The sequence below is a fragment of the Megascapheus bottae genome, chromosome 7 (assembly GCF_031878675.1).
Source record: "Megascapheus bottae isolate mThoBot1 chromosome 7, mThoBot2.hap1, whole genome shotgun sequence".
In the NCBI taxonomy this organism is placed as follows: domain Eukaryota; kingdom Metazoa; phylum Chordata; class Mammalia; order Rodentia; family Geomyidae; genus Megascapheus; species Megascapheus bottae.
In genome coordinates this window covers 11,706,908-11,724,804 of record NC_143515.1, presented here as the reverse complement: position 1 = coordinate 11,724,804, position 17,897 = coordinate 11,706,908, and the positions used below count along the sequence as shown (strand labels likewise).

General features: G+C 38.3%; 1 protein-coding gene across 2 annotated transcripts in view; it reads left to right on the top strand.

Moving 5' to 3' along the window:
* Positions 1-17,897, top strand: part of Aff3 (ALF transcription elongation factor 3) — a 539,479-nt gene that overhangs the window by 431,657 nt on the left and 89,925 nt on the right. For both annotated transcript variants that reach the window (XM_090336509.1, XM_090336510.1), the window contains one exon: positions 7,719-7,770. In XM_090336509.1, coding sequence (XP_090192635.1) covers positions 7,719-7,770 — 52 coding nt within the window. The remainder of the gene's footprint in view (positions 1-7,718; positions 7,771-17,897) is intronic.

Sequence of the window (17,897 nt, the reverse complement as noted above, 5' to 3'; positions counted from 1 at the left end):
ACAATGAATTTGCTTTTCACTCAAAAAAGAAAATAATCTTCTCAGGGAATGATAGTCAAATATTAAAGTTGGAAAAGTTGTATTGAATTAGTGTTTTTGAATTTACCTTTGAATGAAGCCGTTGATTTATTAGAATTATGAATTTCATAGCCTCACAGTTTTCGAAGAACAATGACAGTGCTGATTTGAATGTTGTTTAGGAAAGAGACCCAGCCATTCAGGGCACTGCAAAGTATGGCTTTGTGTCTACCACCGCATGAGCCGGGGAATGAATGAGCATCCTGTCAACAGCTGGTTGTAGTGCTGATGCTCAGGGTCATCTCCAACATCTTCCACTTTAAGGAAGGGAAAGTCCCAATTGAGGGAGTTCTTGACAGACTGCCAGAAGACATCCATGTCTTAAAATTCTTCCTTAGAGTTTTGAGTGAATATACTCCTATCTCGTGTTGGCCTCTGCTGAGCTCAGGCAAGGCCCTCTCTCCCCTCATGCAAACCCATTGAACTCCTGTCCCCAATATCAAAGAATGCCCTCTGACATTCCTGGGACAATAACTGTAAGAAATCTGTTGTCTGGTATAGTTCCAAAGTTCTGAAAAATGGATAGAATTTTAATCATCTTTTTACATGTTTTAAAAAATTCTGCTTGTATCTATTTAGTGTCACAGTTCCTGTTACCTGATTCAGATTCCCCTTTGAAGTCATGAGGTGCTAGCATGCAGTGTCCCTGACAGCAGTCTGACAGCTTCCTAGGTATTAAGTTTGTAAAGCCCAGGTCTCTCAGCGCTTCTGGTTGCACTTAGCTACTCTCTGGCCTCAATTTTAAAATTTCTATTTTATTGTCTATTTTATTTCAATTTTCTCTCGGTCACCAAACAGTGCTTCCTACGAGGGACTCCGGGTCATATGGCCAACCAGTAGCTCCCCAGCAGACTTGCTATATTGCATAAGAAATAATGACAATACAAAGTATCTCTATTTCATTCTTTTTTTTTCAGAACACCGTGTTGTACAGTTAATGTGGATCCCATGGGTGTGAAAGGCCAACTATAATCATAAAAATTAACATTTGGGGGGCTTGGGGTACAATGCTGGGGATTGAACCCAGAGCTTCATGCATACTAGGCAAGCACTCTACAACTGAGCTACATCCTCAGCAGAAAGATACTTATCACATGGTTTGCTTATGTGGCATGAACTGTAGATTTTGTTTTTTAAAGAAAGAATTGAAAGTAGAAGAGAAGCCTATTATACAAGAGGAAGAGGCAAGTAGGAGGAGGGAAAGGAGTAAGAGAGGATATCAAACACATCACGAAAACCATTATATTATATAATTAGTATATGCTAATAGATATGAAAATTGGTTACGCATATCTATGTTAGGTCCTTTACTAAGCACTTTGTTTTCTCTCTTAGTCTTTTTCTATTATTTTCTAATCTAATTTTATTGTCAAGGTGATATATAGAGGGGTTACATTTACATATGTAAGGTAATGAGTACATTTCTTGTCCAACATTGTTACCCTTCCCTCGTTTTTCTCCCACTTTCCCTCCCCGCTCCCAACTCCTTGGGTCTCAAGTTGTGAAGTTCTTTTCTAACATAGTGTCTTATGAATATCACTGTTGCACTGGTTCACCCTTTGCTCTCTCTCTCACCGTTTTGTTGCTCCCCTTCCCTTCCCCAAATCAGATAAACATGTACAAGATACAGGGTACCAAAACCAAAAATAGTGACAACAAGATAAACTAAATGGGAAGAAAAAGAAATAAAAAGAAACAACTTCACTCAGTACATTAAAAATTACAACAAAAGAAATTTCTTGTTTCCATATCTTGGCATCATTTCAATTAGCATCATTTAATATGGTCTTAGGTACACAGCTATTAAGCTATTGCGATCCTCTGCTAGGACTGTCCTAAACATATACTAATTGTTACAAATGAGGGAAACCATGGAGCCTATATTTCTTTGGGTCTGGCTTACTTCACTTAATATAACTTTTTCCATATCCTTATAAATAGGACAATGTCATTCTTTCTGATGGAAGCATAGAATTCATATATATATATATATCACATTTTCTTGATCCATTCATCTACTCACCTGGGTTGGTTCCATATCTTATCTATGATAAATAATACTGCAGTGAATGTGGTTGTGCTGAGCACTTTCTCAGGAGTATTTAACGAACCCTCTGGAAAGCCCTTTGAGTTACGTATCAGCTAGTTGAGTAGCAGAGCTAAGTAAGCTACATCCTGGGTACTAGCACCTGGAGTCATGTTGCTACTGCCTCCTACCTTGAATATGGTGCTATGGGGATTGAATGAGGTAATGTCTAGAAAATGCTTCCCTGGTGCAGCACAGATACCAATTCAGCAATTGCTATGTGTTTAGAGTTCAGATATCCAGGACAGGTCTGAGGAGCTATAAAGGGAATGCTATATTAGTTTGCTGAAATGTTTTTGCCAGTCCTGGGGCTTGAACTCAGGGCCTGAGCACTGTCCTTGGACTTTGTCAAGGCTAGCGATGCTCTACCACTTGAGCCACAGCCCCACTTCCAGCATTTTTTCCTATATATGTGGTACCAAAGAATTGAACTCTGGGGTCTTCGTGCATGCTAGGCAAGCCCTCTACTACTAGGCCAAACTCCTGGCACCCTGAAATATTTTTTAAAGGGAAATATTTATTTTAGTTCACAGTTTTAGAGGTTTCAGAGGCTTTGGGCTTCAGGTGAAGCAAGGGCATCATGAAACAAAGTATGGCAAGGGACATTTAACTTGTGGCAGCCAGAAAGCAAAGGGAAAAGAGTCAGAACTAAGATAGGACCTCCTAAGCTACTCTTCCAGTGACCCCTTTCACTTCTTCTAACTAGACTGAAGAGTTCCCACCACCTCCCAATAATACCATGAAATTATAATTAATTCATTGATTAGATCAGCACTCTCATGATAGAAACACTTCCCCAAAGTGTTTCCTGAACACTGCTCAGTAGGGAATGAAGCCTTCTGCACATGGGCACTTTCTATCCACACTGTAAAAAAGAGTCAGAGTGCACATCACCAGTGGTGGAAGGCCTGAAGAGCTGAGAATTTAGGGCTGTGTATATAACCCCATGTTAACCAGGTATGATTTCAAAGTGACCAGTGCGAAACTGCTTAACAATGTACGGCCTTAATCTTTGTCTTCCTTTTTTGAAAACACAATTGGAGGACCAAACCCTTTGCCAGGGGTCTAACCAACACTCAATTTGCAATTTCCCTTTATTCTTAACATTTTGTTTGTTGTTTAATATACCTGGGCCAGTCTGTTTGCTTTTGGGGTTACACAAATGAGTAAACCTGTTCTTTAGGGATTGCGAGTGGATCAGGGCCACCAACTACTGAAGTGACACATGTTCATATTGAACTGGCCACAATCTAAAGTTGAATACACCAGATGGAGACATGCCTCAGGGTCTTATGAGTGCCATACTTTCTCTCTTTTCCTCTATGACTACGTTTCATGGTTCCACTGTGTTGTCAAAACATTTAGACCTCTTCGGATGTGTGAATGTTCGGCCCAGGCTTGAGTGCAGTTAAAGGGAACAAATGCCATACTTCACAAGCTGAGAGAATAGGATCTCTGCAACTATCAGAGCCCACTGAAGGCCTGAGATTCTTTCTAGGTGTTGTCAGAGGTTGACCCCCAGTTACTCCAGCACATATGTATGTGTAACATTTTAATTCACACTGTGTATTCATTTAGGGGCTTGGGACGCAGTATGGCTCTGACTGTCTGCTGCAAATCTGTAATTTCATATTTGTGTAATAATAACTAATTCTGGGATTACTTTTTTCTTTCTGAAAGACAATAAGAATTGCAATCTCTGCCTTAAACTCAAGCTCACTTTTCCCCCAAGAAAGCTCAGTTTATTGCCAGTACTGACGTTTCTGAGTGTGCTCATACTACCACTGTTCCTAAATGTCCCATTCGGCCCCATGGTTTCCTTCTTTCTTGCCAGAAACTATTCTGTTTTCCCTGTTGCCACAACATAAATGCTCCTAGGAGCAGAGATAATCAGCTGCAGCTTTGTCTCTGAGATGAAACCAGGCCTAGCTCTCGTGTACAATTCAGCCTGTGGCCTTTCCCCCTCCAAAGTTATTGGGAAATAATTTCAACTTCCAAAATAGAACTTTAAAAATAAATCCTTTCCTTTATGAAGGACCAAGCCTCAGGTACAATCTTATAGCATCAGAATATACACATGCTATCTTTGGTTTTTAGAACTCAGCCAGAATTACCATAAATTCATTTTTGTGGGGCTTGAACTCAGGGCCTGAGCACTGTCCTTGGACTTTCTCAAGGCTAGAGTTCTACCACTTGAGCCTCAGCACCACCTCCGGCTTTTTTTCTATGTATGTGGTACCAAGGAATCAAACCCAGGTCTTCATGCATGCTAGGCAAGCACTTTAACCACTAGGCCAATCTCCCAGCCCCATAAATTCATTGTTAACATGGCAATTCAGTAAAGAGTAGTAATTATTTACAAAGCAAGGTAGATTCTTGGCTCCTCTTCTGATAAAGGTAAGTGAGCCCCAATTATAGACATGATAAATATTTAAGATCAAACTGACATTAGTTTATTTAGCTCATGGTTCTGGAATCTGGGAAATCCAAGAGTATGGTTCTGACATTTGGTGAAGACTTCCAGGTGCATTGTAGTATGGCAGAGGGCTTCACCAAGACCACCCAATCATGAAAGCTATTGTCTCTATCAGGAGTCTTATCCCCTTGGATCCATTGGCTAATACTCACCTCACAAAGGCTCCCATCTCCTAATATCATCAACAAAACATTTTAATGAGTTCCAAAACATGAACTTTGGAGATATACTTTTAACATTAAAGCTATAGCAGCACATTTAGCACATGCTTAAAATAAAAAAATAATCCATGTTCCCTACCTCGCACACTGATTTTTGCCATTGTGGTGACTTTCAGCCCTGCCAATGAGAAACCTCATGCCTGGTTCTCAGTCTTGGTAAAAATTCCTTACTTTTAGATGTGTTAGAGGTTTTTGTTTTGTTTTGTTCTGTTTTGTTTGTTTTCTGTTTCTGACAGTGGCCTTCAGTTTGAAGTCTATTCATACTACCACCTTGTAAAGACTAAATTCCCCCTCATCCTTGTATGTTTGTGTGTGTGTGTGTTTGTGTGTGTGTGTGTGTGTGTGTTTGTGTGTGTGTGTGTGTGTCCCTCCCCTCACCTACTCTAGACCACTCACACTGATAACAATCAGCACTTTCTGGACATCCCTAAGATTAAACAATTGCAACGATAGCCTACCTTAAAAGAGAGGATGAACAGAAACAAGGACATACTAAAGCCACTAGCACAACGATGTTCATTGCAGCACTATTTACCATAGCAAAGATATGGAACCAAACCCAGATGCCCTTCAGTAGATGATTGGATCAACAAGATGTGGTATTTATATACAATGGAGTTCTGTGTTGCCATTAGAAGGACATCATCCCATTTGTAAGGAAATGGAAAGACTTGGAAAAAAAATCACATTAAGTGGACTAAGCCAGACCCAAAGGAACATAGGCTCAATGGTTTCCCTCATTTGTAATAATTAGTACATACCTAGGACTCTCCTAGCAGAGGATTACAATAACTCAAACTCTAGATACATAAAGCCATATAGGATAAGGCCAAATTAATGGACCTCCAGGACATGGAAACAAGAGCTTAATTATAAGTAACTGTTGTTCTTAATATACTATGCTTTTTCTCTTCTCTTGTGTTGCCCTTTGGTTAATCTCATATTGTTACAGTATCTACCTTTTTACCTGGTATATTATAGATTTATTTATTTGAAATAAGAGGAGAAAAAATGAGGGGAGGGAGTGAGGGGAGGGAAATGGGGACAAAAACATGAGAAGGGGTATCAATGTGTGAGAAGTAATGTATTTTTCATCTGGAGAATATAACAATAACTCTGCTATACATTAAAATAAATGAAAAAAGAGGGAGTAAGGAATAGAGGCAAGAAATTGTCTCCTTCTCTGGTCTTATTATCAGAAAGGTATGCCTCTGTCCAGCCAACAATCTGACGTTGCCTTTAGTGCTGTCACTATGCTTGTCACTCAGCACTCAAGGGCAAAAAAAAAAAAAAGCAAAGCAGACTTCTCCCCTGTGTTCTATCAAACAGTGCTCTAATAAATCACCAAAATGTTTCTTCTGCTTGAAGCCAGTGTGTATGCTTGTGAGGCGAAGGAAATAAATGATCTGCCAGATGTGCAGAGTAATGGAGGCAAGGCTCTGTAGTCTCTGCTGCTGCTGTTGCTGCTGCTGCCTAGCTTTTCTTGGGGTTTAAAGAATAAATTGTATGATACTTGTCCACACTGAAAGGATAGTAATACCCTATGAGGAAGCAGATTTGATGTCCTAATGGTAATAGCTTCAGTTGCAGGCCAAGAATGACTTAGAAATGTCTTAGTTGTATTCTCAGCTACAAACAGAGGACTTTTTCTACAGTAAGATGGAAGGAGAAAATTTATTTTTGTAGCCTTGCAGGATTTAAAGCAGGATTAGCTCTTCAAGCCTGTCCAGAAAGACAACTGGGGAAGTGACGATAGGGCAGATGGGGTGTGGGGGGTTGTGTGTGGGGGTACAGTGCTAAGTAACTTGCTTCAGATGCAGACAACTGAAGCAGACCTGGGTCCCTGCTCAGCCCTGCTAGTTCCTTATCCCCAGCTGACTCCAGAAATTCCTTGCACTATAAAAGTTTTCAGAGGCACCTACTAAGGAAAGGCCTGTAATTGGCCACTAAAGAAAACTAAGGACATTTAGAAGGACAGTCTTTGGAAGTGAACTGGGAGCCGGACAGTAAGATGTTTAAGCACAAGGTCTCAGCAACCTTCAGCTTCATGTCTGCCTCAGCAGCAGGCCATGCAAAGTTAGACCTAGCCCTGCATTCCCCAGCAGCAATGCTGGTATGGAACATTTTCATAGAATGTGCTTCAGAACAAGATTTTTTAAAAGCATAGATTAATCTGAAATTTGCTATTCTATAAAGAAGTACTCAACAATGCTGTTAATAAAATTCTCCTCCTCAGACATTGTAGGGTTAGTAGCCTTTCTTTGTTTTACTCTTATCTTTTGTGAGCTCACTGCCTCTATCAATCAGTACTTATCCAAGGAACTTCACGGTAGGTGGCCTTGAGTCACTTCAGACTTACCCTCCTAGCCTTGTAGGGGGACTCTACTTAGCAGATCTTCAGGAAACAGCCCGCTCCAGCCCTCACACTAATGGAAATCCAAGCAGCTGTCATTGCTCAGAGCTTATTACTTGCTTCATGGTTCTCAGAGGAGTTCTGCTTGTCCTGTCACTTTCTTTACTATGACTGTCCCCTAGGCAGGCCATGGGACATGGAAAACTCTAAACAAGTAATTGTGAGATTCAAATGTTCCACAGAAAAGACTCTCTTCCATCTATAAAAGCATACTCTAGAGGTTCCCTATCACATCTTAAGACTATTCCTGAGCCTTAATCATTTTCATGATTCAAACATCTGCCATTAAGTGCATTAAAGGATAAGCACTTAAAATGGAAAGAAAAGAATAGGAAATTAAAGAAACTTACTACTGAAATGTTGCTGCTATAAAAAGTGATTGTTTCTGAAGCTGAATTATTTTGAATCTGCCAACTATATGTACCTCTTTGTTTCTTCTTTCAGAATGCTAGAAGATGATCTTAAGCTAAGTAGTGATGAAGAAGAGAGTGAACAGGTAAGATTTTCTTGCACCTGGCTGTCCTTTGCATGAAGTACAGATGTCACTGACCTGCTGGACAGGAGTGGGTGTGATTGGTGGATTCTGAATTGTGTTGCCTTATGAAGCTCTACTTGGTTCTTCTAATCATGTCTTTTCTATGGATTTGGGCCAGTGTCTTGATACATTTCCCTTAAAGATGTAATTCTGTAATTATTTTTAATGACACAGACATCAGCAATGATATTTACAAGGAAGCTAACTAGTATCAGGCTTCCTCATAAATAGAAATATTCTCTCGGTCTCTCTCTCTTTCTCTCTCTTTGTCTCTCTCTTGCTCTCTCACTTACTCACTCATTCGCAAAATGGCCTTTAGAAATCAAATGTGACCTTAACCTCATCAGCATGCAGTAGACAAGCTGTAATATTAAATATTAAGAAGCTTTATACAGATATCATTAACACTAAGAGGAGAAAATGTAGAGGTGAGCTAAAATGATGAATAAAAAATAATCATGCTTAGCCAAAGCTGTTTGTCCTAAATGATAAATGTGCTCGAAATGTTCTCCCTCATGTTGATTTATCAGCTAGGGACATCAGTCAAGGGTTATAAATACTCTTCTGATCAGTCAGTTAAGGTGAAAAATATGCACTTAACATTCATCACTCTCCCTTCTACATTTCAGGGAAGAATTTTGTTTTAAGGGAAGAATTTTGTTTTAAAACACTGAAAACAGATTTTCCTACATTTCTCATTCCTTTTTCTCATCCCCTATATTGTATTTTTCAAGTGCAGATAAACAGAGTAGGTAGAAGGACAATACGGTGGGGGGGAGAAGGGGGAGGGTCATTTTTTTTTTGCCAGTCCTGTGGCTTGAGCTCAGGGCCTAAGCACTGTCCCTGGGCTTTCCCAAGACTAGCACTCTACCACTTAAGCCACAGCATCACTTCTGGCTTTTTCTATGTATGTGGGGTGCTGAGGAATCGAACCCCGTTCTTTGTGCATGCTAGGCAAGCACCCTTACCACTAGGCCAAACTCCCAGCCCTACAGGGTCATTTTTACATGACATTCAAAGTACATATTATCACTTTATTTTGGAATAACAAACTTAATACACAGGTATCATGACATGTTGTATTGGTGATTTTCTGTCTAGACTTGCAAATACAAATGATTATGGTGGGGGGGGTGAGCAGAGGTGAAATAAAAACCAAAGGAAAAATTTCAGGAGATGTTTGTTAGCAGAATATGGTAGTGGGGTCACAGAAAGGGTCCCTTCCTTGTGAGAGAAGCAAAAAGATACCATACAGTACTGAAATGGCTTGTCGACTCTAGAAACTAGATTAGCAAGTAGAGAAAACCCAGAGGGTTTTCAATTCTTTTGTTTCTAAACATCTGTATCAGGCAGTCAGATACCCACAACTGGCAGTCCCAGAAAGGTAAAACAATTTCCCTCCTAACTTTATGTCCTCATTTATGAGACTAAACGCAAATGATTTCATCTCTCTGTGTTTTATCCTATTGGGAAGGCTTTAGATAGGTACCCTTGTGAATTCAATTGTGTCACATATGAGTGATATAATAAAAAAGAGGATTTACGACTATTTCATAGAACAAACATTTCTTCATTTTTGAAATTATTTCTTGAGCTACTTCCGATAACAACTTAATCTAAAAGGTTCATTATCTATAATGTACTATACACATCTCTAAATCATTAAAGACTTTCAGTTCATTAGGTTACTTTATTAGGTACTTCCTTTCAACTTGTAGCCATTACCTTATTGTATTGTAAATATACATCCCTGGTCCTTTAGTCTTTTTTTTGTTGTTGGGGTTATGTATAGAGGAGTTACAGTAACATTCATCAGGTAGTGGCTACATTACTTCTCGAACACTGATACTCTTCTCGAGTTTTTGGCCCCCTTTCCCTCCCACACCCCCTCCCAGTCATCTTGTTTTCCCCCTTCCCTTCCCTTTACTCTTATACTTAATCTCTATGTGTGTATGTCTTTTATTTTTGCAATAAAAAGAATTGACAGTGAATGATGTTTATGATATAATCCTGGTCTCAAAATTTAAGAGTCCAAACAGTAGTTTTGAATATAGTAGCTTAATTATTCAGTAGTAATTCTATTAAATTGTCCTGCTTTGGCCAATAATTATACCCTGACCTATTCACAAAATCATAGTTTCCCTAATTTTATAAAAGATTCTTTTCTCCTTCAAGGGCCGGGAGTTTGACCTAGTGGTAGAGTGCTTGCCTAGCATGCACAAAGACCCAGGTTCAATTCCTCGGCACCACATACATAGAAAAAAGCCAGAAGTGGTGCTGAGGCTCAAGTGGTAGAGCTCTAGCCTTGAGAAAGTCCAAGGACAGTGCTCAGGCCCTGAGCTCAAGCCCAGGACTGGCAAAAAAAAAAAGAAAAAATATTATTTTCTCCTTCAAAACAAAATAATATTTCCCATAAAATAATGTAGCCTGTACATACAATACATGCTCACTTCTCTGCTATTGTGAGATGATTGGAAATTTATCCTAAATAATATTTCCAGGTATAAGCAGAGTTTGTTTGTCCTTTACCCAAAATCTTTCAGAAACATATGGTATATTTCTTTGACTAAACATAGAAAACTAAGGTCCTTAACCTTTTCTTGCATTGCACTTGCTTGTCTTTGTGAATATTGGTCCATCTTGCCTGTATGGCTATGGTGGGGTGATGTTGCCAAGGGTTTTGGTTTGCTGTACCTGTTTACTTGTGTGGAGATCCTAAGACTCTGTTTGAACGATCCTCTTTGTCCTCATTGCCACTGCACTCTTGGCAGCCTAGTTTAGTGAAGAACACAGCAGTTCTGCTTCAGGGTTTAAGTCCTTGCACTGCTACAGTAGTTTTTTAAGATTGGCCCAGCCTGGCCACTGTTTTGTGCTGTATCACTTTACTTGTGAAAATGGAATTGATGTTAGTTCCTCAAGCCTGCCACAACCTCAGACCTGTGGTCACTCAATATCTCCATATCACTAGATCCAAAAGGTTTTCTTCTGTTACATGCTTTTTATTATTTATGAAAATTGCTTGCGCACTGTAGCACTCACCTGTAGATTCAGCTTCTTGGGAAAGCTAAGGCAGGAAGAACATCTGAGACCAGAAGTTCAAAACCAGCCTGAGCAATATAGTGAGACCTGTTGAGAAGGAAGAACAAATAAAAGAAAAGAAAGAGAGAAAGAAAGAGAGAGAGGGAGAAAGAAAGAAAGAAAGAAAGAAAGAAAGAAAGAAAGAAAGAAAGAAAGAAAGAAAGAAAGAAAGAAAGAAAGAGAAGGAAAGAAAGAAAAGAAAAGAGAGAAGGAGGCCGGGAGAGAGGAAGGAAGGAAGGAAGGAAGGAAGGAAGGAAGGAAGGAAGGAAGGAAGGAAGGAAGGAAGGAAGGAAGGGAGGGAGAGATAACTTTGTTTATAGAGAATAAGTAATATCAATTAGCAATTTATATTTGAATGTAGCATAGAGAAAAGTGAACATACCCTACATGTACAGCTTATTGATTCATAAAAAGAAAAAAGCCTGTTAGAATAGTGCTGTTACTCACTGGAACTCATAGACAAAGGCAGAAACTTCCTGAACAGAGCCCCAGAGAAATTGGGCTACCTAAAAATAAAAAGTTTCTGCGTGGCTACTAAAATAGAAAAACAGCCAACCAACTGGGAAAAGATATCAACAGTACATCAGACAAAAGCTTAATATCCAGTATATACAGGGAACTTAAGAAACTAATCCCCCCAAACCCAACAAATCAATCACTAAATGGGCAAGATAGCTAAAGAGAGACTTATCAGAGGAAGAGGTAAAAATGGCAAAGAAATGCTCATCATCCATGGTCATAAAGGAAATGCAAATAAAAACAACTATGAGATACCACCTTGCCCCAATCAGAATGGCCAATATTCTGAATTCAGACTACAACAAATGCTGACGGGATGTGGAGAAAGAGGAACCCTTCTGCACTGCTGGTGGGAATGTACAACCACTCTGGAAAGCAGTTCTTATGTTTGTTGCAGTAGTCCATCTGATTCATGCAGAACTAAGTAACAGCCCCTGTTTCATTCCTTAGTTCTCATCATTTTTCTTTCTTTATTTTTGTTCTCCAGTTTTCAACTATCTTTTTTGTTTCATTGATATTCTCCATGTAGCGTTTCTATTTCTTTTCAGCTTCATTGATTTGTTTTTATTATTTTTCTCATATTTATTATTCCCCTCATAATGTTTGTTTTATGTATATCTTTTGCTTTTTCTATTTTATTGGGTACATATTTTCCCCTTTTTCTAGTTTATTGAGGAAACTAACATTATTGATAAAAGACTTGCCCTCATTTTTTTTGGCCAGTCCTGGGGCTTGAACTCAGGGTCTGAGCACTGGCCTTGGGCTTTTTCAAGGCCAGCACTCTACCATTTGAGCCACAGCACCACTTCCAGCTTTTTGTATGTATATATATCTGGTACCAAACCCAGGTCATCATGCATGCTAGGCAAACACTCTACCACTAGGCCAAACTCCTGCTCCCCTGCCCTCATTTATAATATAAGCATTTAGTGCTGTATATTTCACTTAGCTTTGTCCTATGTATCCCAATATGGTGTGTTTTCAATGGCATTCAATTCAATGAGACTTCTTTGACTTGTGGATCGTTTCAAAATATATTGTTCAGAGATTTACTTTAATCTCACTTTTATTGGTTTCTAGTTTAGTTCTGTAGATAAGAGAACATTCTCTGTATAATTTCAGTTCATTTAAACCTGATAAGTTTTTATGGCCCAAAATATGATCCATATTGGCATGTTTTATGAGTACCTGAAAGAATGGGGAAAACATTACATAAAGATTAATTATATCCTTTTACTGTTGTTGAATTATTGTATATATTTTCTGAATTGCTGTCTAACTATCAGTTGTTTAGAAGTTGTTTTTTTATATAATTTTTATTGTAATTAATAGAAGGGTTACATTACATTCGCCAAATAGAAGGTGCATTACTTCACATACATTGATACCCTTTCTCATGTCTTGGTTCCCATTTCCCTCCCTCCCCACCCCCACCCTCATCTTGTTTTCCCCCCTTTCCTATCCAATTTCAAATAACCAAATATGCATCTATCCAATATATCAGATAACAAAGTGAAATACTGTAACAATATGAGATAACCAAGGGACAGCAAAAGAAATGAGAGATAACATAGTACATTAAGGACAATCACTCATTTATATGGCTTTTGTTAGAAGTTGTTTTTGAAGTCTCTGATTAGTTGTGGGTTTCTATGTCTATTCTATCAGCTTTGTTATTGTGTACATACATATGTATTTACATTTCTAAGTCTTGATAGATTGTTTGTGGAATGCCTCACTCTATTTCTTGTCATTTTTTTTAATCTGAAAACTTTTATCTAGCATTGGTATTATTCTCTTTTGATGAACGCTTATATAATATACCTTTCTTCATTTTCACTTCTGACCTACCTATGTGATTATTATACCTGAAGTGATTTTCTTATAGACCGCAAAACAAAATGTAGTCAATTCACTTTATCTACTCTTACCAACTGGGTTTTGATGCAAATATTTGTGTTTAATATAATTTTTGATATATTGAGGTCTAAGACTGCTACTCTCCTATTTATTTTGATTTATTTATTGTCCATTTTACTTTTTTCTACTTTTCTCTATGTTCCTTGAGTATTTTAAAGAATTCAGTGCTGATTTATCTATAATGCCATTGTATGTATCGCTTTTTTAGTGGCTACTGTAGGTATTGTATTATATAATCATGGAAATTCACTAATGCTGTCATTTTGCAAGTTCTTTCCCCTTGTCATCCTGTAATTATCTCTATCACTTGTTAATAGTAAATAACAAGCACTTTCACTATCTAGATTCCTAACTTTTTGCATGAACAATTAGAACCTTATTTTATATCTTATTCTCCCTCGTGAATACCATGGCTGACTGACTTTTAATAAGTAATACTAATCTTTCCATTGCGGCATCCAGACAACTGCTTTCATCTTCATTCATCCTTCTTCCTCTTAATACAAGAGGATGCTGCCTTGCTCCTGCCAAAATCATCTCATTTCCCATGTTTCTTGGGGACTTGTTTTTGTGCTTCCTCCATGCCCTATCCCTCCATCAGAAATGTTCTTCTCCACTTACCATCAACCTCCACTGAGTCAAATGGAATAGCCCTGAGAAGTTTCTTGTCTTACTAGAAGTCTTACAACCCCTAAAATTCTTGCTTACCACTCTTTGGCAATGTTAGACACCATACCTCTGGTGTGTTCCCGCTGCTCTGGCTGTCCTTCCCAAGACATTTTGCTCACTCCTCATTCTCTACCCAGTCTTCGGTGCCAAAATCTTTCAATTTTTAGTTCTGATTTTTTTCTCCTGTTCTCATCCCTTTTCATGGCCTTTCATTTTTATGTATTGGCAATTTCTAAAGTTATAGCCTCAGTTCCCAACTTTCTCTGAACTACTTGCTGGCTGACAAGCAATTTAAATTCAGTCTGTGCCAAGCTGAATTTTTGGTCTTTGCCATGTCTTCTACTTAGATGCACAAATAAGTTCACCTTCTGTTTGTTCTGTTTGTACTGCCCAATGCCCACCTATTCAAGCCTAGGATTCATTTTCAGTGACTTCCTATACCTCCCTCAAGTATTCATGTCACCTCTATATCCTGTGAATCCAACCTCCAAAATTAAGTATTAGTCCATACACCTCTTTTCCATCCTGACTAGCTTAAACCAATGTGGTATAAACTAAATTTTGGCTGTTCCCTGCCCTTTAGAATATAGTCTATCTTCAGTGATCTTTAAAAGTACGAATCAAATCAAGTCATCTCTTGTTAAAATCTTAAATGGGCTTCCTTCCACCTGGCATAAAATCCAGAGCTCACAGAATGGCCAGCACTACCCAATATAGTCTGGCTTTGTCCACATCCTCTCCTTTGCTTCGTGCTCTTTCCTAGCCCATCTCCCACATGCCACATGGATTTTCAGCTCTTCCACCAAATCAGGCTCAATTGCCTCGATGCTTCCACAGGCCTTGCTACCTCTAGTTTTGCCTGGCTAACACCTGTACATCTTAGAGATGCAGCATAATTTTACTTCCTTGGGGACACCCTTGGTTTGTCCTGCTCATAAAAATGTTCATCTTTTCCCTAGATCTAATCATAATGTTGATGTTATAAGCTTACTCTTTTTTGAATTTCTATCTCTACCACCTAATCTGGAGTTCCTTGAAGCAGAAACAGTGTCTGGCACAGCAGAAATATTGTTTGTTGACTGAGTGCAAGAGCAAATCCCCAGTGTTCTGCTGAATTGGGAGTCTTCCTATTGTCTAGCATCCCGAACCAAGAATGACCTTTGCCCTACTTTTACTCCTTTTACTGGACACTATAATATTTTAATTAGTTCCATTCAAACATCAAAGATATGACCAAAACAGCCAACATCATAAATTGGACAGGCTCATGTACAAATAACTTCTTTATTTGAGAGAGTGGCATCTATCCTACATAGAAGTATCTATAGTTGTTTCTTACAAGTGCTTATACTAAGTGGTATTGAATTTACAAATTTTCATAAGTTTTCTCACGTAAGAGCCTCCAGTACCAAGAATATGAGTATGTCCCCTGTCTTCCCTGTCAAGGATAACCAAATTTTAATTGTGGAAATTTGCCAGTAGCACTGAAATAGAAATATTGTCTTGTGGTTGCTACTACAAGACTTATACCTGATGAGGTTCAAACTAGATATAGTACAAAAGATTGGATAATTGGCTTTCTTGTTTGGACAAATGAAAGATTGTGATTCATGTAGCAGATTTGTTTGATCCCTTTTTTTGTAACTCCTGGTTTAATAATTTCAGAGGCCAACAGTGCCTCTTGTAAAAGAATTAGAAGACTGAAAAAATGAAATGGTTCCTGAAGGAACTCAGCCTGAAAGGAATTTTGTAATGAATTTGAAATAGGGATGAACTGTATTACCCGCCTTCTGTCTGGCCAAAAAGAAAAGTGCCACCTCTCAAGTCAGTGAGAGCTTGGGAGCATAGACGGCAAATATCTAGATGAAATCATTATAACTAAGGCATAAGGGACCCATGATTAAGACTTTAGAGTGAGCAGCAGCCAAGATAATGTCAACTGCAAGCAGTATTTCCAAAATGATAAATAAAGAACTCAGGAGAATAAGGAATAGGGATTCAAATTGAATGGCTATGTATATGCCTGTAGCTTCCAGTAATTACATTCTCTACAGAGATTGGGCAGTCTTTTCATTTTAATTATACAAGTGCATTTTTCTTTTTAAATGAACATAGTTTACCCTCTATAAGTGACTATTTTAATTTTACAGACAGCAATCATTGGATATAATCTGTAGAGGAAAATTACCCTACTGACCTAATTTACTTCTTGCACACTGAAGGAAAGATACCTTTTAAACCCCAATCAATATTTGGAGAGCATAAAATTAATTTAATAGATATCTAGGTCATTAACATAAATCTGCAAGCTAAAGAGCCAATTATTTTCTTATTTATAATGCATAGAGTAATAATCATGTCTGTCAATAAGAATCCAAAGCTTCTGTGCACTAAGATGTCAGATTACAGGTGAGGCTGCTCTCAGCACAGAGGCACAATTCTGGTTGTGTTTTTTCTTTGGTTTCTTATACCAAATGGCACAAGAAGAAACAATTTCATCTCAATTCAGCTCTGTACTGTAGAGGTCACTGTATGACTTATAGTAGATTGGAATATACTATTAAAAGCAGATTGCTAGTCGTAATGGGAACTCTTTATTTTTTCCCTTCTTTTTTTCATATATTTTTATTGTAATTAATAGAAGTTTTACATTACATTCACCAAATAGAAGGTGCATTAATTCACATACATTGATACCCTTTCTCATGTCTTGGTCCCCATTTCCCTCCCCCCCACCCCCACCCCTCATCTTGTTTTCCCCCCTTCCCTATCCAATTTCAAATAATCAAATACAAATATATCCAATATATCAGATAAAAAAGTGAGATACTGTAACAATATGAGATAACCAAGGGACAGCAAAAGAAATGAGAGATAACATAGTACATTAAGGACAACAATCACTCATTATATGGCTTTTGTTTTTATATCCTAGAGGTCCTTTCATTTAATGTCATACCATATGGCCTTATGTATCTAGGTTTTGCTCTATTGCAAATAAATCTCTGCTAGGAGAGCCCAAGGTTTCTACTGATTATGACAAATGAGGGAAACCATTGAGCCTATGTTCCTTTGAGTCTGGCTTACTTCACTTAATATGATTTTTTCTAAGTCTTTCCATTTCCTAACAAATGGGGCTATGTCATTCTTTCTGACAGCTGCATAGAATTCCATTGTGTACAGATACCACATCCTGTTGATCCACTCATCAACTGAGGGATATCTGGTTTGGTTCCATATCTTTGCTATGGTAAATAGTGCTACAATGAACATCGTTGTGCTAGTGGATTTAGTATGTCCTTGTTTCTGTATAATTGGGTAAATGCCTAGTAGTGGAATTGCTGGGTCATAGGGGAGCTCTATGTTTAGTCTTTTGAGGAACTGCCATACTGCTTTCCATAGTGGTTGAATGCGTTTGCACTCCCACCAACAGTGTAGTAGTGATCCCTCCTGGCCACATCCCCTCCAGCATCTGTTGTTATTAGTTGTCTTGATCCTGGCCATTCTAACTGGAGTGAGGTGGAATCTTAGAGTTGTTTTGATTTGCATTTCTTTTATGACCAGAGATGTTGAGCATTTCTTCATGTGTCTATAGGCCAGTTTTGTTTCTTCTTCAGAGAAGACTCTCTTTTAATAGGATGGTTGTTCTTTGGAGATTAGTTTTGGAGTGATTCAATTTTTTGAGCTGTTGATATATTTTAGATATGAGACCTTTGTCCATTGTATGGTTGGTGAAGATCTTCTCCCATTCTGTAGGCTTCCTAATTAATTTACTAGCTATGTCCTTTGCCATAGAAAAGCTCTGCATTTTAATGCAGTCCCACTTATCCAACCTTTCTCTGATTTGTTGTGATTCTTGGTCCTAATTAAAAAAGTTTCCCTGCCCTTCTTTTTAATATGAA